This window comes from Marmota flaviventris, chromosome 11 (genome assembly GCF_047511675.1).
Source record: "Marmota flaviventris isolate mMarFla1 chromosome 11, mMarFla1.hap1, whole genome shotgun sequence".
Classification (NCBI taxonomy): Eukaryota; Metazoa; Chordata; class Mammalia; order Rodentia; family Sciuridae; genus Marmota; species Marmota flaviventris.
In genome coordinates this window covers 45,084,642-45,112,527 of record NC_092508.1, presented here as the reverse complement: position 1 = coordinate 45,112,527, position 27,886 = coordinate 45,084,642, and the positions used below count along the sequence as shown (strand labels likewise).

The following is a 27,886-nucleotide window of genomic DNA, read 5'->3' as shown; positions in this document are numbered from 1 at the left end:
TGACCTAACACTCTAAAGCCAGACAGAAGTGGTAAAATAAAGCTGACTCTAAATTAAATTTTTTAAGCTGGATTCCCCAGTGAACAGCTGGTGATAAATAGAGCTGGAATCAATCTTGGCGCACTGTGGGAGCACAGTAGAATATATTTTCTCCAAGAGTGAACTGAAATAGTACTGAAGTGTAAGGGAATAGACTAAAGATGTAATATCTCAGGCACCTGAGAAGGTTTAGAAGAAAAAGCAACCATAAATTTGATGGAATTTCATGGGTGGTGTTGAGCACTTTTATTGGAAAAAGATATTGTAAGGATGATGGTGATTGAACCTTGGTATGGGGTGAACGTTCTATCAGTTTTCTTCACAATTCTTGGAATGTCAGGCTATGGAGACTAATATTCAAACTTGGAGTTTATTCCAAATATTTTTAAAAATTATTCCAAAATAAAAAGAAAGAAAAAAAGCAGATGATCTACTGTGATTTCTCATTTAAAAGACAAATTCAGGGAAGCAAACCCAAAAAAAAGGGTTGAAATGCACATCTCAGCAGTACAGATAAAAGCAGGTATACTTACAGGAGCACCCTGGGGCCCAAGTCTCCCTCTTTCTCCTGGCATTCCTCTTGGACCCTATAGATGAGACAGAGAAAACATCTCTTAAAGAGTCTAAATTGAATTCTAGGCTGATTGAACTACCTATTCCATCCAATTGAGATTTAATATAATTAGTTGCCAAATAGCAATGTTTTCAGGAGTGTGACAACTACCTGTGGAGACACCTACCCCACCACCTCTTATATAAATAGATTTTATTTAACTTAGCTTTAAGAGGCCAAGTACATACTGTTTGGCCAAGTATAGTACTTGGTCAAATACTGATTTGATCAAATACTGATTTGATCATTGTGATTAGAAAAATATAAGGTCATTTAACACTCAAGAAAAAGGTGAAATCAGAAAGGGCCTTTTTTCCTTCCGAAGGGCCCAATTTCTTTTCTTTTTCTTTTTTTTCTTTTTTCTTTTTCTTGCTCGTCTGTCAGCAGTATTTCACTGACTAATGTACATTCTTCATGTGTTTTTATTTTTCTCTTAAACATTTTCTTAATGTAACCTTGAAAAGAAAAAATAACAAAACTGATACATACCAGAGGTCCCATGGCACCCATTGGACCAGTAGGGCCAGCTTCACCCTGAAGCAAAATTGAGATTGCACAATATGAGAAAACTAAGTCAACAATAACATTATGTTAGTCCATATATAAAAATTTTAAAGAGGACATTTATTTTCAGAACATATTTTATAATCTTTCAATGAAGGATCTCAAAAGTTTATATTATTGCTTTTCCATAAAATTAGGTGAAATTTTGATTTCACAGAAGTAAGTCTAAGATAAAATTGGGGATTTAAACAAGAAAGATGGAAACTATCACACCTACTAATAAAGTAACTACATGTCAATCTCTGGTATGTCTCAAGCATAATTTTATAAAATTAACTAATATTCTCTGAAGATGTATTATAGAAAATTTAGAAATATAAACTTTAAACCAGATGCTTTCTCATATATGTATCTCATGATGCCTCACAATAAAAATCCCTCAGTACTTTCTTGATATTTTCCCTCCCTATGGAAATAAATTTTTGGAATAAGCAAGGCTATATGGCCCTAGAATTAAAAGGGTAGTAAACAACAGAACACATGTTATTTACCTAACCATTCATTTATTTATACCCCCTTTTGCTTGAAGAATTAGTTGACGGGGTTCTGAAAAATACATAGGTACTCAAAGTAGGACTGAAGTACTGTAGTCCTGGTAAACTTTGGTTTTGTACAATTACCTTAGCACCAGTTGCTCCAACTTCACCTTTAGGGCCTTCAAGACCTTTGTGTCCCTGAGAATAAAAATATAAATATATATGTATATATATTTATGCTGGGTTTTGTTTTCAATTTTTAATACTTAGAAGAAGCATAAAAAATAAAAAGTGACTTATGAATCCCAGGGGCTCAGGAGGCTGAAGCAGGAGAATTGCAAGTTCAAAGCTAGCCTCAGCAGTTTAGCGGGACTCCATCTCAAAATAAAAAATAAAAACGGCTGAGGATGTGGTTCAGTGGCTAAGTGCCCTTGGGTTCAATCCCTGGTTACCCCCACACACACACACAAAAAGAAACTGCCTAATGAAAACAATTTCAAATTTTAAGTTATTGCTCAAAATATCTTCAAATTCTCAACCTTTTTTGAAAGTTTACTCAGAGAAAATTGAAGTAGGGTTTTATTATTTAAAAAATATTTTCAACATTTAGTGTTATCAATTGCCAAACATTCATGACTTTGTAAAAATTTAATCTATAGCTACAAATAAAAATTTATATGGGCTTAGAGGACACACAGAATTATAGAGTTCATAGTTACAAAATATGAGTTATATTCAGAAGTGATATGCAAAATACAATTGATCTTCTGTATACACGGATTCTACATTCATGGATTCAAACAACCAGGGATCAAAAATTTTCAGCCAGGTGCAGTGGTGCACACCTGTAATCCCATCAGCTCAGGAGACTGAGTCAGGAGGATCCTGAGTTCAAAGCCAGCCCAGCCTCAGCAAAACAGAGGCACTAAGCAACTCAGTGAGACCCTGTCTCTAAACAAAATACAAAATAGGGTTGGGGATGTGGCTCAGTGGTCAACTGCCCCTGAGTTCCTTCCCTGGTACCAAAAATTAAAAAAAAAAAAATAGAATAAAAATTCAAAGGAAAACCAAGTTCTCTTATTAATGACATGTACTCTGCAGTTAGCCCTACAATCAATGGTTGCAAATGTACTAAAAACATATAGATGTTTTCCTTATCATTTTTTCTAACCAATAAAATGCAACAACTATTTACATAGCATTTATATTGCATTGGATTATTTAGGTATTTTAGGTAATCTAGAGGTAAAGTATATGGGAGCACGGTATAGGTTATATGAAAACACTCTGCCACTGTATATAAAGGGTTTGAGCCTCTATGGATTTGGGTATCATGTGTGTGCGTGGGGGGGGGGCGGGGCACAGATGGTAGGGGGTGGCTGGAATTGATCTCCAGGGGATGTAGAGGTACAACTGTGCTTAATAACCAGACCAGCAACATCAAACATTTTAATTAGAAGCTCAGCTACTCAAAACAGAGACTAGTCAGTGTACAGTGATTGAATATTATCTTCCCTTTCAGATAGATAAATAGCTAGATAGATTATATATGTGTATACAACATATAATAGTTACACGTTAATTCTTTTGAGTTATAAAAGAAGCATTCTACTGCCTTCCAAATCTGGGTTGGCTGGCTTCTCTACTTGAATCTTGTCACTTATTCCATTATATAGTAATTGCTTATTTTCTTAACTATACCTCTTATGAGCTAAAGCTGCAAGCCAGAGACTTTTCTCATTTATCACTGTATGCTCTTTGGTATCACAGTACCAGGTACACAGTAAGAACACAAATGACATTTCTTTTTAGAATCAAATGAAATTTGAAGGAAATGTAAAAAAGAATTGTGATTTCAGTAACTGCAGATGAATGCTGCAATCATGGCTAGTTTAAAAAAAATTGACAAAGGGATTTGCACAGATTTAGAAGACAGTGTTCCCCACATCCTACTCATAACCCACAGTTTCAGAGAATTCAGATTGAACTTACTCGGTGACCCTTAAGGCCTGGAAGACCAGGAGCCCCAGGAAAGCCTCGTGCTCCCTGGGGAAAAATAGATAAGGTATTTCAGCATCATTAGTACAAATAGGAAATTGTTTAATATACTTTTTTTCCAGAAAAACAAAAATCTGAATCACAGTTTTCACTGACACACTAAACCAAAAAGAAAAGACCAGTATATTTTATCTGTCAATATATATCTAGGTGATCAAAAATTATCACAGCAAATGCACTGTTAGAAATGGAAACATGGCTTACACAGACATGGAGTAATGCCAAGTATTGATTTGATAACATTTTCAAAGTTTCAAATGATATCACTATATTGCAAGTAGTAGCAAGATAAAAGAACAACAAGAAGAAGAAAATACAAATGAACCAACCTGTTTAATGTCTGAATTGACTAGGCAAAAGAATAAGGAAAAAAATCAGGAGAGAAACTTAAGGGAAAATATGCTTTTCCTTTTTTATGTTGTGTTTTATATGTAATAGATAAACAAATGCATTTATAGTTAGTCAATGTTTTCTTTAAATTTTCTCTGAATTTGTGAACATTGCCAGCAGAATATGATAGGAAATATGGTATTATAGTGTGATTAGGAATTTTTAAGTGAAGTATTCCCTGTAAGCTTTGTGGATTTATGATTGTTTAAAAACTAAACAAGGAAATGAAATATTCAACAAAAAGAAAGATCAGGAAATGTGAGAATGGTTTGGTTTCTTTATGTAATAATTTATAAATTTCTACTAACTCTATGAATACTCAATTAAAGCACATTAAATTTAAAAAACAATAGAAATACAACAGAAAATCAAATCCAATGATAGGACTATTTTGAAATGATGCTTAAAACATTTTCCTCATTCTCTCTTAAAATTGATAATGACCCAGAGACTTTTCAACTTGTTCTTATTGTCTACATTAATTTGGTTTTGCATTGACTTGCCATTACCACTGCCATCAGCACATTTGCATCTTGATTGCATTAATTGATGAGATTAGTTTTAATTTTCTATTATTATTATTATTAATCTTCATATTCCAGCCTCATGCCTGGTTAGTTGGGATAATCATTGAATAAACAACTGGAGAAGTGGTTTAATATTTCAAATTCTCATAGCACTTTACCTAAACCTTTCCTAAGGAATTTCTCGTTTTAGCACAGTTTTCCACATGTAGTAAATCCTTCAGCTCTTTACACCATAGGCTTCCTTCGTTCACTATTATTAAGTGAATAAATAAGCAACTCAATAAATGAAATTCACATGATAAGATCAAAGCAATAATTCCTCTGTGACATCTTTCAGTGAAAATATTTCTTTAGTATTTGGAGGATATCACAGTAAGGGTGCATCAAATCATGCTCTCTGAACAAATGAAGTCTCACTAATTCTTCTGTTTACACAACCCTGCTTAGGAATTCTTTCACATCAAGAACTCCCTTTAAGTTTTTTTTTTTTTTATTAGAATCCTCCCTTTTACCAAGATTTGCCTCCCTTCCATGGGGAACAAGCAACTCAGTGCGCAGCCATTTGAGCCCAGAAGAGAATTACTGAGCAATGTTATTTCAAACAATTAGTTCACTTCAATTTTTATGGTCTGAGGAAAATCCTCATGTGATTACATATCCCAAATATAACAAGAAAGTGGACCAGATGTAGTAAATTCTCATAAAGAATTCTCATTCTGCTGACGCAGGCCTGTCATCACAGCCAGTCACACGTTGTTGCACTGAGCTTGCAGAGTGCATCTGTGGTGTGCTGGCAGGGTACCTTTCTTCCTCACAGAGGGTCCATGCTGTGAGTGTGTGCAAGAGTGCAGCAGGCCACAGGAGGGTCAAGCCTGGGATAGCGGAAAAGGACATCTGTGCTAATGACTAAATCTCATGCCTTTGTCTGCATTTACTTCCTGGGCAGATGGAGGGGCAAAGGAAAAACAACAGGGAGGTGGGGGATTGATTGCATATTTGAAACGAAATAATCCTTAGAGTCCTGTAAATTTCTGTTAAAGATCAGCATTTTTTTAAATAAAATCATAGCATTAAACTTCATCAAGAAAATAAACAGTAACAGAGTAATGCAGCACTGTTAGTTGCACTGAGTGATAGAAACATTAGCAAATTATAGAAAAGATAGTATATAGCTGACAGGATCTGTTTAGGGGATGTTGGGTGGGGAAAACCCACAAGAAGGATGTTCAAGGAGGATTTTTGCTTTCTTATCATTCTGTGATTTTCCTCTTTCCTGTGTAGCTCAGGAGGAGCTAGCAAAGCAATATGAGGGAGGACAGACAAGTGGGTTCAGATAATGTTCTAGTAGCCCATGTCCTGAAATCTGGTGGAGTGAATTGTCATGGACTGGCCACTTAGATGAGTCAAGGGACAAGAAAAGAACTTTGTTAGGAGGTCTGGCAATTGTATATCAACTTGTCATGAGATTTCAGGGTCCAGAATATTAATCAAGAATTTCAGCCAACATTAGGATTTGGGGAGCAGCCAAGGAAATATCCTGTCCATGATTTATTGCCCTAGCCAATTAAAAAAAAAAAAAAAAAAAACAGTCACTAAACTTTTTCAGGCTATTCTTTTAGACATATGGGCTAATATAAAATGAAAAGATTTTAAAAGATAAACAGGATTCAAGTATCATAACTGTAATTAGGTCAAGCCAGATTCCTCTGGGGGGGAAAAAAAAGTTCTCTTTTTCTGAAAATTTGATATTCAGTTTGGAGAGTATCCATGTGAGGTTATGACATAATTTTCTGGCTCCAGGAGAGTTATTCATATGGCTCCCATGCAAAGCTGGGGATTGGAATTAGTTGTAATTCTGGCTAAATGTCCTATGACATTTTACATTTAGACAGAAAAGAACATTGCTAGATTGTCTGCATTTACTTAGGGTCTAATGCATATGCATACAATGAATTGCAAGCCAATGTTCCTTATGTTTTCAAGTTTATCTGTATGTCTCTATATTGATAAGTGTGAACTTACCGGTGATCCTGTAAATCCCACTTCACCAGTATTTCCATTTCTACCAGGTTCACCCTTTATGGATGAAAAAAAAAAAGCAAGATATGGGGGAGTTGTAAAGGGATTAAAATGTTCTCTGAGACTAGATGACAAATTAAATTGCAGATAAAAAGTCTTCTTTAGAAAGTTCATGCTCTCAGCAGGGAAAAAAAAAGGAAATCTAGGCTCTATTTCTGATAGCAAGTCATTCTACAATTGATTTTGTAGAACTTTCATTAATTTACAGAAGAAATGAAGATGAATTATCATAGTCTGTTCTAACTCACAATTTTATGAACATCAGTTACTACATGCATGACCATACCTCACCGAATTAAAGCATTGCTTCTTCAAATACTATTAACCATTTCTTTCATTGTGACAAAAAGGAATTACCAGAGATGTTTTCTTTGTGGCCAAATTCAAGGTAATCTGCTTAAATGGATGTCACAGTTCACAAAGAGAAAATACTATACTTACTTAATTTTGTGTCAAATAGAAATTAATGGCCTGCCCTAATCTTATCCTCATCTTTATTACAACTAAGAAAAGAATCTTGCAAATCAAATTTGTTGTTGCACGATCTTCATTGATCACATACTATTAATGTTACAATTTATAGTTAAATTGCCTTTAATTAAAATTCCAATTCAAGAAATTACTTTTTAAGCTTTTAGGAGCCATATTGGCACTCTACTATTAACATAATTTGAAAATTTCACTTAATTAAGACTTCATAATATCTCATAGACAAATCTAAATGGAAATCCTGAGCAATATAGGAGACAGACAGTACCTAATAATATTATACTATCAAACTTAAAGAACTCTTTTACATTTTTGTAAAAGTTTATTCTGAGTTCTCAAGTTAGATTGAATATAATGGAGGATAAAACTATTGGGAAAATAAAATTAATTATTGCAGAGCACTCTTGTTAACATGCTAGCTCCTTCTTAGTCTCTTTAGAACTTTAAAGCAAAATGAAAAACAAAAGCTTACATCTTCACCAGGCTTGCCAGGAGGGCCTTCTGGTCCCCGAGCACCAATAGGACCCTAATGACAAAGCAAAACAGAAAGGAGGAAAAAAAGAATATTTACCCCTTCCTGCCAATAATATAATCTAAAATTTGTTGAAACAATAAAAATATATCAGAGAAAATAGTTTTATTACAATTTTAGCTTTTATCTTGTATCCTTCAGATCATGTGCTCAAAGGTTTATTGCACAAATACACATATCTCGGTAACTGTCTACTATACATATCCCTTTGAATTTAAATACTCCACCATAAGAAACATATGGTTTATCTACAGTCCATGATAAAGTTCTCTCAAACTAAATTTTCATTTTTTACTACTTTAGAGAGGACCTGGAAAAATAAATAACTACATCATTATCAGGGTGAACCAGCATGTAACTGAGTATACAGGCTTACTTGACATTTACCATTGGTCCAGGTTCACCAGGTTCACCAGGAGGTCCTGTTGGTCCTACACCACCCTAAAATTGAGAGGAAAAAATGATTAAATACAAACCAAAGGAAAATAGAACACCAAATCTCTATGTGGCTGTTCAGATGGCTGGCACTTTTCATTTTCATACTCTTTTGGGCAAGTCACTTATCTATCTATAACTCAATTTCCTAATTTGCAAAATGAGAATAGCAATAGAACCTACTCCATTAGGCTGTTTAGATCATTAATGCAGGTTAATGACCTTGAACAGTGCGAGCATAGGATCAGCTAACCTAGACTGAGCTAAAGATTTTTCCTTTCTTTCTTTTCAGAAATCTTTTCCTGATGGGTACAGTGTCACATGCGTTCAAGGCCAGTCAGGCAACTTAGTCCAACCTTGTCTCAAAATAAAAAGTAAAGCAGACTGGGGATATAGTTCAGTGATAGCCCACCTCTAGGTTCAATCCCATGCTCCCCAAAAAATAAAAGAAAAGAAAACACTTCCTAATTCTTGTTAAATCATTACAACAAATAAAATAGCTCTACATCACAGTTTTACTGCTATTTGCTAGGCATAGAAAGAAAACACATAGTACTATGTTCGTTTTAAATATTCTATAGAATGATCACCCTGACTTTTATTTATAATAATATCACATGGTAATGCCATGATATAATCTGTTTTCACAGACTTGAGATGGTACATAATCAATTATGAAAATTTTCATCACAAACTGAGAAAATGATTTGTTATCTCAGGGGCAAAGACACACAATTTCTGGTATTTGAGGGGAGTCACATAAAGAAATCAGATGATAAAAATTTAGTACAATGAAGAAACTTTGAAAAACTACTGCATATATTTTAAGTGAGTGAAAATTATTTGGTAGATCCCAAAGTGATCATTATAATTATGCAATGTAAAGGCCTGCCCAAAATAGTCATCTCACATAGAGCTTGCTTTCACATATTTCTTTACTGTAGTATACAATTTAATTAGAAAAAGACTTACTTGCTGTCCTTGTAAACCTTGAGGTCCCCTTGGGCCAACAGGACCCTTAAAAACAAATGAGAAGAAAAGTTGTATAGTATTATTCATAATGATTAATATTTTTTAAATGTTGGCTTGGCTTTTAGAATCTGGAAAAGTGAATCTTTGACAGGGGAATGATGACATTATCTATCTGCCCTCATCTGGAAGGCAGACAAATTCAGGGAGATTAAAGCTTGAACAACACTTGGGATGATTTCATATACACCCTCAGTGTCATAAAGAGAAATAAGCATTATGCCTGCACCCAGTGTCTTCAGGACAAGAATGTATAAACCAGAACATCTGAAGAGAAAAAGCTTAGCAGGCAGTTTTCAAACTGCCTGTTTAGTCCTTCAACTTCACAGAAAATAATTCTTATGATGTAAATGAACAAGTCAAATAAAAGTTTATCAGGTCAACAATATTGATAACATTATTTTCAATATCAGTTTAAAATTTTTCAGGGAACTGAGATTTCTGGATTATTTCTTTCCTTCACAACATACATTGAAAGGATCAGTATAGGTTTCTCTCATTTAAAATAAAATTATTACATTGAGGCACAGCAAAGGAAAGGAAAGTACAATTTAAGAAAATTTAAAACTGTATAAGACTATACAATTTTTAAAATGCCAGACTTTATAAAGTCAAATTGATTCAACTAAAATCAAATTTGTTCTTGTGGCCAAAAAACTGAAATTTCACTTTGCATTGATCAAACATTTTAGCTAGTAATAAAATAAAAGCCCCTTTAAAAAATAAACACATATGTAATTTAAACTTCCAAAGATAAAAATTCATACATATTGGGAAAAGAAATGAGGAAGATAATTCCATTCACAATAGCTACAAAAAATTAAAATATTTAAGAATATATCTAACCAAAGAGGTAAAAACCTCTACAAGGAAAATCACAAAATGCTGAAAAAAGAAATTGAAAAGAACACCAGAAGATGGTAAAAAGACACAAAGAAATGGCTCCATGTTCACTGATAGACAGATTTAATGTTAAAATGACTGTATTGCCAAAAGTGATCTACAAGTTCAAAGCAATCTCTATAAGTTACGAGTAGATTCTTCACAGAACAAATAAAAACAATCTTAAAATGCACATGAAAGAACAAATGATTGGGACAGCCAAAGCAATCCTGAGCAAAAAGAACAAATATAGAGGCATCACAATATTTCACATCAAAGTATACCACAGAGCCTTAGAAATAAAAACAGCATGGTACTGGCATAAAAAGACACATAGGCCAATGGAACAGAATAGAAGACAGAGGAACACAGCTATAGTCATTCTTCAAAAAGGTGCCAATAACATGTTCTAAAAAAGAGAACCTCTTTAACAAGTGATGCTGAAAAATCTGGATATCCAAAAGTAGAATAATGGAACTAGATTTCTTTCACACTGTACAAAAGTCAGCTCCAAATGAATCAAAGACCTAACTATAAAACCTGAAACTTTAAAACTGTTAGAAGAAAAAAAGGGGGGAACACTTCAACATACAGGCTCAGGCAAAGACTTCCCAAATAGGAAGGCCCATATAACTTAGGAAATAAGAGAAAGAATTAATAAATGGGACAGCAGGAAGTTTAAAAACCTGTACAACAAAGGAAACAATTACAGAATGAAGAAGCAACTACAGAATGGGAGCAAACCTTTGTTAGCTCATCTTCTCACAGAATATATATTAAAAATACTCAAAAGGTCAACATCAAGAAAACAAATAACCCAATCACTAAATGGACAAATGAACTGAACAGACACTTCTCAAAAGAAAAAAGAAAAATGGCCAACAATTATATGAAAAAAAATGTTCAACATCTTTAGCCACCAGCAGAATGCAAATTAAAACTACATTGAAATTTCATCTCACTTCAGTTAGAATGGCAAAATGGAAAAAAAATCACCAAGAATACAAAGAACAATAAATGCTGGTAAGGATGCAGAAGGGAAAGGCAAGTCTTGTACCACGTTGGTGGGAATGTAAATCAGTTCAGCCACTACGGAAATCTGTAGAAAGGCTCCCCAAAAAGCAAAAAGTAGACCTATTGTATGACCTAGCTCTACCATTTGTCAGTATGATCCCAAAACATTAACCAGCGTAATTTAGATACAAATATTTCCATGTTTAGTAGCAGCAACACAATTCACAATAGCCAGATTATGGAACCAACTAGGTGTCCACCAACAGATGAATGGACAAAGAAAATGTGGTGTATCTACACAATGGAATTCTAATCAACCACAGAGAAGAACAAAATTATGTCACTTGCAAAAAAATGGGTGAAACTGGAGTCTATGATTTTGAGTCAGACTCAGAAAAGTATCATATGTTTTCTCTTATATGTGTAAACTAGAGGGGGAAAACATTAGAAATGAAAAGAAAATGCACAAAAGTAGAGGGACACTATTAGGGTAGAGGAAGGGAATCAGAGGGACGGAGAAGGGGGAAAATGTTGGAGAGTTTAGGGAGTGAAATTAATCAAATTATATTTTTTTATGTATCTATAAATAAATAAATAAACTGCCATCAAAGGCAACATTCTATATAATTAGCATACACCAATAGAAGCAGAAAAAAAAAACCTAAATAACCATTGAATGCCACCATATATACTAGCAATTTAAAAAACATACAAGTAACATGTAAAGTATCTATAATGCTGGCCCTAGCAGTGTGATTATCTGTGAGGTCTGACTTTACACTTTACACTTCTTATTGCCTGAAATTCCACCAGTCTGAATTATGTTGTGATCAAAAAAGTACGGGACATTTGGTTTGAAAAGTGTTAACTCCATTCAATGACATTCCATTCCTTCAAATATCTGTGTTAAAGTACTTGCCCAGAAAACAAGGGAATCCTTTGTGCAGTTGACAAATTCCAAAGATAATAGAGATAATGAGAAAGCCCAGCTGGGGAACCATAGATTATTAGAGCAACCCAGAAAAAAAAAATATCAAAAAAAGTAGGAAATAAAAGAAATGGGAATGGCAAAATATCTCTGATTTCAAAATTGTGCCAAATCCATGTTTCTAACAACATCATAAAACAGTTTTTTTTTTTTGTTTAAATGATAAAGGAACTATTTTGTTGTGTGAGAGTGGTAGTTATATGTCTTAAAATCTGTTTGTTTTCTTCACGCATGAGTTGAAGTGTACAGACAGTTCTTCATTAATTTCCCAAGTGCTTTGCATGTTTATGAATGGAACACCACTGGGCTTTTAGCTGATATTTAGTAGCCTTTGATAAATAATTAAATGGAAAGATGGATGGATGGATGGATGGATGTGTTTCAGAAGACCCATACCACTTCTTGAGTAGTTAACTCAAGCCTCTGTTTTTATTTTTTCTGCAAGTACTTTGACAATCAGTAAAATGTATGCTTACCACAGAGCCAGGCATCAATCCTACTTGACTCCCAAGTCCAGATTTTTCATCCAACCCTGCCATCTGAGCTGAAAAAGGCTATAAAAACAACGTGTTGAAATTATTTCCACAGTAAAACATATACATCGACATTCTTTTTAAATTGAGAAAGGTACTCTCTATAATTCTTACAGAATGACACTTCTAAGAATCATTTTAAACTTTGACTTTACAGCATGGAAAAAGGTTCAGGCTGTTTTCTACTGTATGTGCTTTCATTGTCATTCTTCTCCAGATCATTTCATAGGTGCGTTGCTTCAGAGCAACTCTCACATACGTCAGGACACACGTTCCTTACCTGACAAATCATGGATCATGCTGGTTAGTACTTAGTCTAATTAATTTCAGGTTTAAACCTCTTTATCTGATTTCTTCCTGTGGGTTAGAGAATGCCAAATACCCAAACAAATAATAAAAGAGGACTTGAAAACATTTGTCCTAAAGATGCCAGAATCCACTTTAGACTATTTTATGCAGATGGCATTCTACTTTATTTGTTCATAGAAAGTAAACTTTTAATTGCATTTGTGTTTGAAAAAATATATAATACTTTTAGTGAACCTCAGAATATTCCAAAAACTAGGAACAGTTTTACCTATTGTCTTTCACATTTTAAAAAGCTCTGGCAATCAAATTGACCAAAATTGTTCCTCTATATTCTAGCAGTTATATTAATTCCAAGATTTAGTGGGAAAAAGTTGCATGTACTGTTTAAAAAAATTGGCAATCCCTTCTACAATCAGTTGAGAGCAGATGTATGAATTGTTAAAAAATAAAAATGGTTTTCAGACTCCATATGTTCTCTTGTTACGCTGTGCAGTCTACTGCTCATTCACTATGCTGGCCTCAGAGAATTCAAAGGCAGAGACACACATTTTATTTTACTTCAGGCAAAAAACTAAAATTTGAGAAACAATGAGGCAACAATTTTTAATATTAACTCAACAGCCTTATATAAGTCATCATAGATGGGTCTCCTCTCTTGGTGGAGGATATGGGGCAAATTTTGTCAGCCTTCTAACCTAGAGAATAGCAAGAGGATAAAGATAGAACCCGCCTTTAGTTCATAGGGGAAACAATGCTAGTGGTCCTTTAGAATCAGTGGAAACAACAAAGTTCACAGAGTCCAGAACTTACATTGAGTAAAATAATCTGAAGCAACACTTTAAAAGATGCTACTTTGAGTTTCCCAATTTCATGTTGTTCAGAGCAATGCTATATTCAATTAATAGCTGTCATGGTCCATCATCAATATCTGAACTGACACAATCTAAAATCATAATGATAAATTAGTAATTTAATATATTATCCAAATGTGACATTGACTCACCCTGCTCATGCCATCAGGTCCTGGGTGAGATGGATGTCCAGGGGGTCCCGGAGCACCAGGTTGACCAGGAACACCTGGCTCTCCATCAATTCCCTGAGGACCACGAGGACCCTGGAAACACAAACCAGTGGACATTAAAACCCACTGCCATATATTTACTTAGTATAAAGTTAAAGCCACAAATGCCTTGATGGCAATTATGTCAATTTTTTTTTTTTTAACGAATGGCAACCTAGCCATTTAGAGTAATTTCATCATCTATGTTAACACTGTTGAATTCAGTACTAGTCAGAGTTTCATCCACTGGGACATCGTTTGGGTAAGAATTTTACTTGATGTGTTAAACCCCAAGTAATCAGTCTTCTTGGAATAATCATAAAATTGCTTTCAGTTCAACAGTATTCTAGAATGAGTTTTTTTTTATCTGGTTGAGTTTCATTGCTCAAGGTTATTTAATCACCAATTCCTAAATTCATTCTTCTTAGATTACAGTTAAGTATGTATGTGTCTGCTAGACTTCTTTACTACTCCACCCTTCAAAAATGTAAGGGCCCCTTCATTGGAGTTTGTGGGTTTTTCCATCTAATTGTTTAATGCTTTACATAGTTTCCAGTGTATAGTAGACACTCGATACATGTGAAATACATTTTCATATGTCATTTTTCTTTAGCATTTCCATTCTGGCATATTTTATTTTCCTTCCTACTGCGAGAGGTAGACTAGACCAATGAGAAAACAGAGGCAAAGACACCATGATTGGGTCAAGTCCAGGCCTCAGAGAAGTGAGCAATGATTTCAAGCTGCCAAATTCCACCCTTCTAGCCCACATTCTGAAGGCAGCTTGGGGAACAGCCACGTCCTCAGCTCTGAAAAAGCTCCACCCCTAACCTCAGCAGTCTCAGCAGTCTTGTTAAGTATTTTCTGGTTTGTCATCTTAAGAGTCTTAACAAGCTTTAAAAGGAAAAGAAGGAGCAAAGAAGTTATGACAGTGTGCTTTTTATCATTAAAAGCAGGGGTTGAGAAAAATATGGAAAGCAAGTTAGAATTTAATAGGAAAAGAAGCTTCTCATACTTAACTGAGAGTAGCTACTGGCCCACAGGGAGCAGTTCACATATGAGGTGATAATGCAGTCAGAGGCAGTGCAGGACAAGCTGAGATGGTGGCCAAGGCAGTTCCCATATGATGACTTGGGGGAGGATGGTGTAATAGCTACTCATAAAGTAGTTTAAGCTATTTTAATGTGTCCAAGTATTCATATACACATGTTTATTTCTTGGAATAGTAAGATAAACAAACAAATTTATGTTTTCAAGTAGAAGTTGAAAAATAGTCTGAAAATTTTACGTTTTAAGAAATAATTTCTTGGAAAATTATTCTAATACTTTACAAATAAAATCCTTCTGACTCCTAAGCTGCTGATAATGCACTTCATTTTTTTCTTTACACATAATAGAGGCTGATTTTGATTGCTATCTAGGACTCCTTCACAATATGGATATGGAAACTCTTGAATGTGCATCCTCAACTCTTGAGTGTGACATACTCCTAGAGCCTGGTGTGGAAGACTATTACTGTGCTTTTGCAATATTTACTTGCTAAATGATAAAAAGCTATTAAAATATACAAAAAGTGACCTAAAACATAATCTCTGTTCCCAGTGACATTTCCAAAGGCAAAATGTAAAATTACATTTAGTGTCCATGTGACTATTCAGAAATTTGGGTAATATTAGTACTCAAAAAAAGCTGTGCATTTCTCTAATTTTTAATGATTGATACTGAAAATCTCATCTGAAAACAACCCACATTTTCATTGATGGCCCATCCGTCCTTCATGGAATTCACTTTAAATTGTATACATGTATTATTTGTATACAAACTGAGATAAAAGCTAATAAAAACCTAATGGTGAAATTTATCCAAAGTGAACATAAAGAAGGGCTGGGGATGTGGCTCAAGCAGTAGCGCGCTCGCCTGGCATGCGTGCGGCCTGGGTTTGATCCTCAGCACCACATACAAACAAAGATGTTGTGTCCGCCAAATACTAAAAAAGAAATATTAAAATTCTCTCTCTCCCTCTCTCACTCTCTCTTAAAAAAAAAAAAAAAAACAACAAAGTGAACATAAAAAAGATTGCATGTAAGAATAAGAAAAAAAAAATATTGAGCATTGTTCTGATAAATATTGCAAATAAATCACAAGTTGTGAATCTATTAAAACACATTTTATATTTTAGAATGAACTGAATTACATAATTCTTTTATGAAGGTAAATGTTCTAATTATAATTTTCTCCCATCCCCCAAGAGACTAATATCTCTGGCTGCAATCTGCAATAAAAATACTTGTAGATGGCCACTAGGTGGCGGCCTTTAAACGTTCACAAGGAGAAAAAAATACTAATGACCCAGAATCATCGATTTTATTTGCTGCTGGATAATAGTGCCACACACAGACATATGCATGTGCATGCTCACACATTCTCTCTCTCTCTCTCTCTCTCTCTCTCTCTCTCTCTCTCTCTCTCTCACACACACACACACACACACACACACACACACACACACACGAGAATGTTGATCTGGCAGTTAGTACATTTCCCATTTTACAGATGAGGAAACTGATACCTATGAGGTTAAGTATCTCCTGATAGGTTTGTTACTAGTTTTTCACTGTGAACTGACTTAGACAGTATACTTAAAACTAAGGGCTTGTGATGAGAGACACTCATGATGATGGTTGGTTAGTGCTAAAGGCTTCATCTGAGTGTCTCTATACCAGTAGTTCTCAACCCAGAGCAATTTTGCCTGAATTTGGCAACATCAAGAGACTTTTTATTGTTACATTTTGATGGGATTTGGGGGTTGCTACTGGTATCCAGTGGGTAAAGCTGCAAAATATCCTGCAATGAATAAGGAGTTACCTGGCCCAAAATATAAATAGTGTTGAGGTTGAGAAACTGTGCTGCACATCTTAAGCCTTCAAAACTGTTTGATGATAATGGAAGTAGGAGGAGAAAAATGGAATTCATGATTCTTTTTTTTTCCTTTTAACTAACTATTCTTGTTTATTGGTGCATTATAACTATAAACAATAGTGGAATTCATTGTGTCATATTTGTATGTGCACATAGTTTGATTTCTCTCATTACCTAGTACCTTCCTTTTCTCTCTATTCCTCCCTCCCCCTATTCACTTGCTCAACTCAATTGATCTCTCTTCTGTTATTGTGATTGCCATACTTAGCGCATTATAATTATATGGTTCATCATAGAATAGGCATACATAGACCTAACATAATTTGGTAGATGTCAGTCTCCAGTGCTTCCCCACACCCTCCCCTCCTCCTTCCGTCTACATCCCCTTCCTTAACTCTATTAGTCTCCCCTCGATTTTCATGAGGTTTTCTTCTTTTTTCCCCTCTTTTTCTCTCTAGCTTTTGCATGTGGGAGCAAACATTCAACCCATGATTTTCTGAGTCTGAGTGGTGTTCTCCAGTTCCATCCACTTTCCCACAAATGACATTCCATTCTTTTATGACTGAGTAAAATTACTCCATACTGTATACATACTATACTTTTGCTTATCCATTCATCTGTTGATGGGTGCTTAGGCTGGTTCTATAATTTGGCTATTGTGACTTGCACTGCTATAAACAGTGCAGGTATTGCTATAATATGCTGATTTTAGATCTTTCAGATAAATACCAAGGAGTGGAATAGTTGGGTCATATGGTGGATCCATTCCTAGTCCTTTAAGGAATCACTTTACTGCTTTCCAAAGTGGTTATACTAATTTGCATTCCCACTGACAATGTAAAAGTGTACCTTTTCCCCCAACAACCTCATTAGCAATTAAGGGGCTGGGAATGTAGCTCAGTAGAAGAGTCCTGCTGTATCCCCAATACTATTTTAAAAATTTGGGGTATTATGATGCTAATACCACTCTATTTTGTCACAGTGATAACTTCAGTCCAGTTAATCAGTTCCTAGAAGATTTAAAAACTGAAGCAAAACACTCTGCCTATGGGTATTTTGCGATATTCTGGTAGCTGGAAATCAGAGTAGTAAGAGTATTTATACTGGGGATATCAGCAAAAGTCACAAACAATTTTTTTTTTAAGTTTTAAAGACAACCAATGATTAAACCCTTGCCATCAAAACACTACCTGCTAGAATTAAAAGAGGAAGAAGTGCCCTGCTTGAGTATCTGTCAAGATTATCTTGCTTTCTCCTAAATAACTACTTTCCACTCTTTTCCCACTCACAAACTCATACACAACACACACGTGCGTGCGCACACACACACAAACACACACACACACACACTCATACCCAATTAGCATTGACTGTCTCAGGCCTAATTAAGAAAAGAAATGAACTACATCATATACTAAGGAGGGAAGAGAAGAAAAACAAGAAGGTTTAGGGGTAGACCCATTGGATACTAACAAGGAATTTTGGAAGTATGACCACTGTTCTCAGAGCAACTTCCACCTGCACTTGGACACATGTAGAACCATAAAACAGTAACAATATGAAGCCAGCAGCAAAAGTGCCCAGAGACATGATACAAATTTTGTCCTTATTCATATATTCAAAGTTGTCTGTTGCTTCCTTGCTTATTTCCTCCCATTTAGATACAGGTAAATACATATTTAAATGAATAGAAACACATTGAGATTTAAGTTCTAGTAGAGACCATCAGAGAGAAAATTAAGCAACCTACTTTTTTCTGATGGAAATGTGGGATAATAACAGCAATACATAAATTAATCCAGTTATTCAATTTGTGAAAGACATTATATATTTGGGGTAACATATAAGAAAGAGAAAGAATTGTACTCCTAAGACTTAGAATAATAAATATTCTGTACAGATTGCTAATGAGAGAAAAAAATTAATAATATAAAATACTCTCATGTTTTATCTCACTGGTATAGAAGTAATTATTTTAATTTAAAAGGTATCCCCATTTTCTGGTAATAGAACTGTTGATTTTTAAAATTATTCCTTGATATTCCTGTAGCAGCTACTCAATTAAAAATGCAAAGTGCTACCTGGGAAGCAATGTGCAACCACTTGAAGGTGCATTTTATTCTTTCCTAATTCTCCTCCTCTGTCCAGTTTCATTATTCTTACAGCAGCTATAGATCACAGAATTTGGATGTTTTATCTTGACAGTAAGTTATTAGCATTGTTTGTTCATGACTGACAACTTCTGAAAACAACATGATATGTTTAACGATGTTTCCTTAAATTTTATTTATTTTAATTTGATATCACAAAGGACATAAAAATATCATTCGGATTAATTAATAAGACAAAAAGTAATTAATACATAATAATTTCTTCTGAATTAAGAGAGCTACGCAATCACTTCATGACCTGAGCTTTTTGCAATTTTTAATGTATGTAGCAGAAGAACAGTGCCCTTGCCATCCTCACGGATCATGGCATATAGGGGCCTGCTTAGAACACTTTACGAAAAGGAAGCTCCTTGTCAACTTACAGGTCTTCCTTTGGGGCCTCGCTCTCCTCTTGGACCTTGGGATCCTGGAGGTCCCTGAAACAGAAATGATGATTAGGTATGTAAACATTTATCTTTGAATGTATTTGTTTTAAAGACTTTTTAAATGAGATTGGAAAATGGAAACCTCACATTTTTAACTCAGGGTGGTTGAAGACTGGCGAACAAAGCCATGTACCTATAGAAATTCTGTATACATAGAAAGACTGTTTATCTTAGCTGTGAAGTTGAAGGTCTTTAAAGAATTAATACCATATTATAGCATCAGGGAGCTCAATAAGCTAAATACATTAGCTTGATTGGTAATTACAAATTTTTAAAATTCATTTTTGCTATCATCTACCAGGTAAAGCTTTTGCCATTAAATTCTGGGCACAGAAAGTTACAGTTCAGATTTAGAAAAATTATCAATTATCTAGGTGAGTTTATAAATCCAAAATGGTATATTATACTCAAAATTGTCCATCACTGTTCAAGTTGCTGAAGAAAGCAAAACAAAGAACAGCCAGTTAGCCTGCTACTATTTTATATACATTGACATCATGCTTTCACTTAACTTTAAATATATCATTTCCATTGTTTATTTAAGACCTACTTCTAATTTTCCATATCAAAATTGCTGTCATCTCTCTCTTAAAATAATAAATGACTATTGTATTTCAAAAGTGGTCTTATTGTACTGATATCTTAAAACAGGTGGTTTTTTTTTTTTGGTTGATTGTTTTTGTTTCAGGGAAATGAAATTGCCAAGGGTTTTTATTTCTCTTTGAAGGATAATTTTAATAGATTTATGAAGATTAGATTCCACATTTACCCAGTTCACCAAATGGCATTGTTTGTTCTTGTTTTCATATATATTTATATGTACACACACATATATATGTGTATACACACACACATATATATACATATGTGTATATATAGGCACATATATACATATAATATATATACGTGTCTATATATATATATATATATATATATATATATATATATATATAAAATTTTAAAATTTTTAATTTGTATTTTTATTTTTTTGTGAGAGAGACAGGGTCTTGCTATGATGCCCAGCCTGGTTCCAAATGCCTACATTGAACCATCTATCCTCCTGCCTCAGCCTACAAAGTATCCAAAATTATAAGTGCATGCCACCATGCCCAATTTAACAGTATGTCTAGAAGCAAAAGCTTTTGAAGAATTACAGAGGGTATGTTAAAGTTGTACTAATATTTTACTTAAAATATATGTGGGGGGTTGTTATCCACCTGGTTAACTCTAAACGGAAATAGTCTTGAATGCAAAATAAAAATGTTACTTTGATATATAATTAGTCAAATTCTGCAGCAATATTAATATATGATTTAAGTAGGTAAAAGTAGTCCACTCTGATCATGGTTCAACAATAGACATGTATCATCTGGTTTTGATGAACAAAGTCAATCTAAAATTAATAATGTAATAGTAGATTGTTTTGTCTTTCGCATAACCGATAAGCAACACTAACACATGAGAAGACATCAACTTCAACAATTTTGTAATTAAGTTATATCCTATGTATCATTCCTCACTGAGAAGGAATGCCTAAACTTGAAGATGGCTCAAGGCAAATCATTTCAAGAAACCAAATATCATTTTTTTACACGTGGATATTATATCTGTAAAGATTTCCAGTATCTTGATGAAAAGATACTTTTGATCTTTTCTTGGGCTGGTGCTATATGGTATGATACCCTCTGATGATCCCGGACAGCAACAGTCAGCAACATGATCACAAGAGGAGCATCATATATCCCACTGCCGCAGTCTGGCTGGGCACAAATCACTAGCCACTGAAGCAGGAACAAACTTTATTTTTAAACTGTAGGAAAACACTTCACACAGCTCCCGGGGAATCGTCCTGAACGCCACGAGGCTTGTCCAGGAACCCCCAGCCGGAAATATCTCTCCCAGAAATCCCTCCTCCTGCACTTCCCCAACCAATGGGAACTCTCGGGGAATCCCCGGAAATCCCCACGAGAACTCCAAAATAGTGCGAGAACTCAAAAGTTGCGGCAGAGGCGGATAGTAATGCCTCGCCTGTCAATCAATACTGTTGGCAAAATGCCAGGGGCCATACAGACTCAGCCGTGGCTCTCAGCATCCCACAGCAAACTGCACCAAGCTGAGGTGTTCAGTAGGCCAATGTATTAAGTGCATTTTCAATTTATGATATTTTCTACATATGCATTATGCATTCATTGAGACATAATCCCTTGTACATTGATGAGCATCTGCACGGTAAAGACATTTAATAGTACTGTTGTTCACCAGGATATTGTCATTGTTACATCAAAAGATGATGATTATTTGTAGCTTGATTCCTTCTATATATGATGAGAGCTTGTGGGACACAGAAGCTTAATGATTACTAAAAATACTGTTTGAGGTGATGAGTATAACAAGATCTGTCATATTTACCTTTGAAAAATAATTTGAATGTTGATAAAGATTTTCAGTATCTTGGAAAGCACAATAGTATCATAAATACAGAAGGAAACTACTTACTGCAGGCCCAGGACGACCTCGTATGCCTGTTACCTAAACAATAAACAAGAAAATCTATAAATTTTATACCAAGATTCAGAAAAGTCAATAGTCACAGGAATAACTAAAACAGGGCAAAAGCACCATGAATTCTATTTAAACAACTTGATGCTATCAATTGATGCCATTTCCTCCTAGCTTTATCAGTTGAGATATTATCTCATTTAAATTCCAATATAGGGAGGTAGTACTGCTATAGTGATTAAGAGTTCCAGTGCCAGACCCATTTGCTGCATTCAAATCCTGACACAACTCCTTACCACCTGGTCTGATTTTAAATGATTACTTACCTTCTCAACACTTAAGTTTCCTTAAATGCATCTTTAACAAACATTTGTAGAACATTCAGAACCAAAAACAGTAAATACACATAAGTGCAAAAACGATTTAAATGATTATTTTTAGGCAATCTTTGTGAAGAATTATCAGATCTAAAAGAAAAGCAAAAATGCAAACACTGCCAAATAAATCAATGTGTATAATTTCATGTCCTGACATATTATAACACCTTTAAAATTAGTAAGAATGGTGATTAAAGAACTTTTATCCTACTTGATAATATATGTTTTGATCATCAATAAGTAAAGAAATGGTAAGAATTATTGCATAAAATGTGATTTCAATCAGGATCAAAACATCACATATTTCCCAAAGTGTGGAACTACAGTAATAATAATATTAAACTATTATAGTAATACTAATATTAACTATCAATGTATATCTATCTTCATGCAATATACTGAATTGTACAAAACTATATTTTTGTACCTTTTGTCATAGAATTATAAAAGGTAAATACAGATCATTAAATATTGCATTAATTCATCTCTTTGGGCTTGCTTGTGTAATACTAAAAGTTTAGTTATAAAACAATTTCCTTTTTGAGAGGAATAAATTATATACAACTATATTATAGTTATATTTGAAAACAATGTATATACGTATACTTACAACAGGCACTAATCCTGGTTCTCCTTTTTGACCCTAAGAAGTGGGGAGAAAAATTTCAGTCAGTACACTATAATGTCTTATTGGGTATGAGTATGTAATATCAGAATAAGCCATACGAACATTCTGGATTTCTAAGAAATGTAAAACATGACAAGAGAAAAGAAAATGAACAATCTATATTTTGGATATTTAGTCAGACATTATTCATGAAAATAATTACTACTCATCTGAAGGACATGAAAAAAAATTAATACAACATGTTTGAAAGATATAAAGTTGGTTCCCTTCAGTTTTTACCAGGATCAAATCCAAAGAATCAAAGAGAGCAAGAAATAACTGTGATGAAAAATGTTAAAAAAAAAAAAAAGGACCATTGAACAAACTACTCAAAAATTAAAGATTCACAGGAAAATACAGAAATGTTTGTATACTTGAATTTCACTCTCTTAGTGTATAACATATGTATGGTTTCCAGTAACTTGTGAGATGCTACTCCTGAGCCACTTGCTTTCCTTTTGTAGAACTCATGGAAAAATATTAAAAATAACAAGAGAAAAAGTGTACTAACTTGATAAAAATAAAAGTGCAAAAGTGCAGTTATGAAAACATCAATCAAATAAGAAAATAAAAATAATATGGGACTATCATAACTTGAACTACATAAAGTCAAGTCAGTTTATTTGCTCTCAGAACAAAGGTAGCAAAAATAACAGAGATGGAATTTCTTTTGATTCCTAGAACTTCAGAATTTCAAAATTTGTACACACATTGCATGATATCAGACACACAGGTCGAATAATATTGGATGAGTTATACTTTTATATTCAATTTTATCACATATTAAGTCATATTATTTATTTCAGGAGTTGTCTTCAAAGAGATTTTATAGCTGGGCACAGTGAAGCACACCTATAATCCCAGGGGCTCAGGAGACTGAGGCAGGAGGATCACAAGTTCAAAGTCATCCTCAGCAAAAGCAAGGTACTAAGCAACTCAGTGAGACCCTGTCTCTAAATAAAATACACAATAGGACTGAGGATGTGGCTCAATGGTCGAGTGCCCATGAGTTCAATCTCCCATAACCCACTCCCCACAAAAAAAGAGATTTTATTCTCCTGAAGGCCAGTATTTTGTCTTAGTTTATTCTAAATTTTCAGTCTGGCACATAGAAGTTCTCTATGAAATAATTTCTTTCATCGAACAATTGGGGAGAGTGCATGCATATGAATTAAACAATTACACATCCAAAATGTAGTGAATGAGCTCTAGTGTGTTTAATTTCTTCCTTTCACATGTTATTCTTTTGTCTAATTAAAATTTATATGTGTTCATAAAAGGGAATTTTTGAAAGTAGAGAAAATATATAGTAAAAACTATCCTCCTCAATACCCAGGAGATAACGACTGTTAACATCCTGGCATTCCATATATATAGCAAGAGATTTATTTGAAATGATGAATCATTTTGGTTTGCTTAGAAAGGGTACATATAATTTGTATTCACTGAATGAAGAACTTCATGAGAACAATTTTGAAAAAAAAAATGTTCCTTCTAGAACAAGTCTAGAAAAACAACTACAAAGAGGGGGAGAAAAATGATTTCACCAAAGTGAGAGAAGTGGAATAGCCTGAGAAGATAGTGGTAAAATTTCCATTCTAAGAAACCCAAAAGCAAATTACAGATTTTACTCTTGCTTTGTATTTAGGTTATGAAATTTTCTGATACATGTTTTAAGTAAACAGTAGGCTTTTTGATATATTACATAAGCATTCCATTGTTCCATAATAACATTAAGTTCTCAATTACCAATTTTTGATAATAAACTTCCCAATGATTGCATGAACTTCTTGTTTTGGATATAAGCCACAAGATATAAATATTAATTTTCACTGTTTTTATTAATATGGGTTTTGAATACATTATTTTATTTGAAATGAGGATTTGTCTAAAGTTTTACAGAATTTAATTTTCAGATTCACTGAGAAACAAAAAGTTTACTCAGATTTCAGATGAGAATTATATTTACTGATCAACTAATAACATGGAGATATATTTCATAATTGTCATAGGATGTCTTCACCACAGAGGCAGAAACGGTGTTTTTCTTCCCACTGTTACTTCATCTGTATTATTTGCCTCATAAAAAGACATTTTAAAAGGCTCGGTAATTGGGATTAACTTGAATGAGTGAATAAGAATCATAAGTAAAAAATCAATATGGATATAAACCAAGAACACACTGAATTTTTATAGCATTGCTCAGCTTTGCTGTTTCTGATCACACCTGATAAATGGAATCAGGCAAGCCAAATAGTGGCACATATTGTGAGTACGGTGAATGACAGCTACTTTGAGCATATCCTTCACCCAGCTGTCCCACACTGCTTTTAGAGAAGGGTGTGGATGACATAGCCTACCAGATGTCTCTCAGTAAGTTGGGTAATTTCTAACCAAACAGTTAGTAATTACAGGCAGTTCTTACTTTGTTATTATTTTCTTTTTGCTATTTCATAGATCAATCTATCTACGTGTCATTTATCTTTCCATCTATCTTTCATCTATCTATTTAGTTTGCTTAAATCCCATGTCAATCTTTTAAGTTTCAATTTATTCTAGCTTTCATATATAAAATAGAGTAAGTATAGGTATTCTCTCTTCTATGATAAATATTCAAATAAGTATAACTTAATTGTATTTACTTTACTTGTAATATACTTTTATGGTATTTCTCTCTGAACTAAAAAGTGCCAAGTTGTCTGGCCTATGCCCCAGACAATATCATTCTCATTTATCATGAAGCTATAGCATTACTTTATCTGATTATCTGATAAAGCACTTTAAGTTCCATTCTGTGCAAAAGTAAATAAGATGTAAATCAGCTTGTCATCTGTCTGATATCTGCCATGAAAATTGGAGTCATTGCTCATTTATACATTCTTGATCTCGGGGGCAATCATATTTGGATAAGACTGAAGCAAATACCACAACTTTTTAAGAAAACTAGGGAGCTAAGAGCAGAGACAAGGGAAAAGGAACTTGATGAGATTGTGTCCTGATGACCAGTAACCATGCTGGTCCGCTGTACCAGGGTCATGAGTGTCTCCCACCTTGGTCTTCATGACCATGAAGCTCCTCTCCAGGATTAGAGTTTAACCTCCCTGAAGGCAGCAAAGGCAGAAGAGAGTAAACTATGTATTTTGGTAAATTTTTCATCTTCTTAAACATTTTTTTTTCAACTTCTCAAAATTTTTCAAACTTCTCAAATTTTTCAGCTTCTCAACTTTTCAAACCATGAAAAAGGAGCCACAACTCCACCAAAGTTGAACTAACATTCTTTATTCCTTCCTTTCTCTCGTCCTCCTGTTCTTCCTTCCTCTCTTCCATCAAATGTGTATTGGGCTTCTCATGTGTGTAAAACATACACTAAGAAAAGTGATAAGTACAAGAAGTACAAAGCTTGATAAAACACGTTCTCAGTGCCTGTGGAGTTCACAACTTTCTGGCAGAAACAGATATAAGAACAAAAACTAACTATAACAGAATCATTTGTAGCCTATAAGCATAGTAGCTGGACTGTGCTCATTTATTTTTCACAATGAATTTGCATGGTTCTTTGTACTTTACAAAAGGTTTTCACCCATTTCTGAGCACAGTTCTATGTGGATAGTAGTAGAAAGAATTCTGCTTATAAAAAAGAAACATGCAGAGTAGAACTTACCTTTCTTCCTCTGCCTATAAAAAGAAAAGAATAAACACATTATTTTGTGGAGAAACAATCGTTGAGAACATGCTAAATATTTAATAGGATTTTTGTGCACTCACAATTTAATGTAAACAAATTGTCCTATTACCAGGAAGCAGAACTCAAAAATTGTTATGAATTAGTATTTCCATCAAAAGCAAAATAATGCATCCTCTTTCTGACATGATGTTGATATTCTTCACATCATTTATATGACATTTAAAGTTAATTGCATTAGAAAATTCTTTATAAGGTTATTAGGAATTATTTATAATCAATGTTCTCTATTGTTTTCAGCCTATTTAATGAATAAAGTTTTTCATTCATGTTTTAAACACAAACATGTATTAAAAGTGTCCAGTTACACAATGAAAAACCATCTGTTCCATCATCTCTATTTCTCTTTTGCCCTCCATTAGAAGTCACTTTTTTAGCATATTGTTTTCAAGTTTCTTCTCACATATATAAAAATTTCTTCTTCCTATTTTTCAATACTGTCTTTCACTTGTTTGTATATCTCATAGCTATTTAAATATTAGAGAACTCTGCAGATAAATAAATGGTTTCCTTGTTTTTTATCAAAAATATTTCAGGGTTCCATTGTGTAAACATAATAGAATCTATTAAACTGACATTCCCTTGATATGTCATGTTGGATATGTGTGTTGTTTCTAGTCTTTTGATAATTTATTACTTAACTAGGACAGTTTGAAGTGTGAAGGTGAGAGTTATTATTTACTATTTACTATGCCAGTAATGTTGGTGCAATCTGGGGTTTTCACAGGCAAGCTTGGATAGACAGTCTTTCTATTATAAATAATGCTATAACAAATAATGGTTATATACATGGCTACATGCAAGTATATTTGTAGGATAAACTCCCTAATGCCCTTTTGAGTCCAAGAGTATAAGCCTTTATAATTAGATATATTACCAATATTCCTTTCATAGAGGTTGACCACTTTGTACTCCCACAATGAATGCACATATTTTCCCACAGGCATTATGTAATGTGCAAGCAAACATACTGATTTTGGTTAATCTGATATGTGAAATATGATAACTCAGTACATTTTTAATTTACAATTATTTGATTATAAGAAATTTTGAATGTTGTTATATTGAA

At 33.9% G+C, this 27,886-nt stretch overlaps 1 protein-coding gene across 1 annotated transcript in view; it reads right to left on the bottom strand.

The window, feature by feature from the left end:
- The window catches only part of Col5a2 (collagen type V alpha 2 chain), a 135,192-nt gene that overhangs the window by 39,506 nt on the left and 67,800 nt on the right, over window positions 1–27,886 (bottom strand). Inside the window, exons 3-16 of the mRNA XM_071618996.1 lie at window positions 26,737–26,750; window positions 23,019–23,051; window positions 22,029–22,061; window positions 19,470–19,523; window positions 13,961–14,071; window positions 12,592–12,669; window positions 9,175–9,219; window positions 8,155–8,208; window positions 7,708–7,761; window positions 6,690–6,743; window positions 3,685–3,738; window positions 1,837–1,890; window positions 1,142–1,186; window positions 573–626 (exon numbers count right to left, since the gene is read on the bottom strand). Of these exons, the coding sequence (XP_071475097.1) occupies window positions 573–626; window positions 1,142–1,186; window positions 1,837–1,890; window positions 3,685–3,738; window positions 6,690–6,743; window positions 7,708–7,761; window positions 8,155–8,208; window positions 9,175–9,219; window positions 12,592–12,669; window positions 13,961–14,071; window positions 19,470–19,523; window positions 22,029–22,061; window positions 23,019–23,051; window positions 26,737–26,750 (737 nt within the window). The remainder of the gene's footprint in view (window positions 1–572; window positions 627–1,141; window positions 1,187–1,836; window positions 1,891–3,684; window positions 3,739–6,689; window positions 6,744–7,707; window positions 7,762–8,154; window positions 8,209–9,174; window positions 9,220–12,591; window positions 12,670–13,960; window positions 14,072–19,469; window positions 19,524–22,028; window positions 22,062–23,018; window positions 23,052–26,736; window positions 26,751–27,886) is intronic.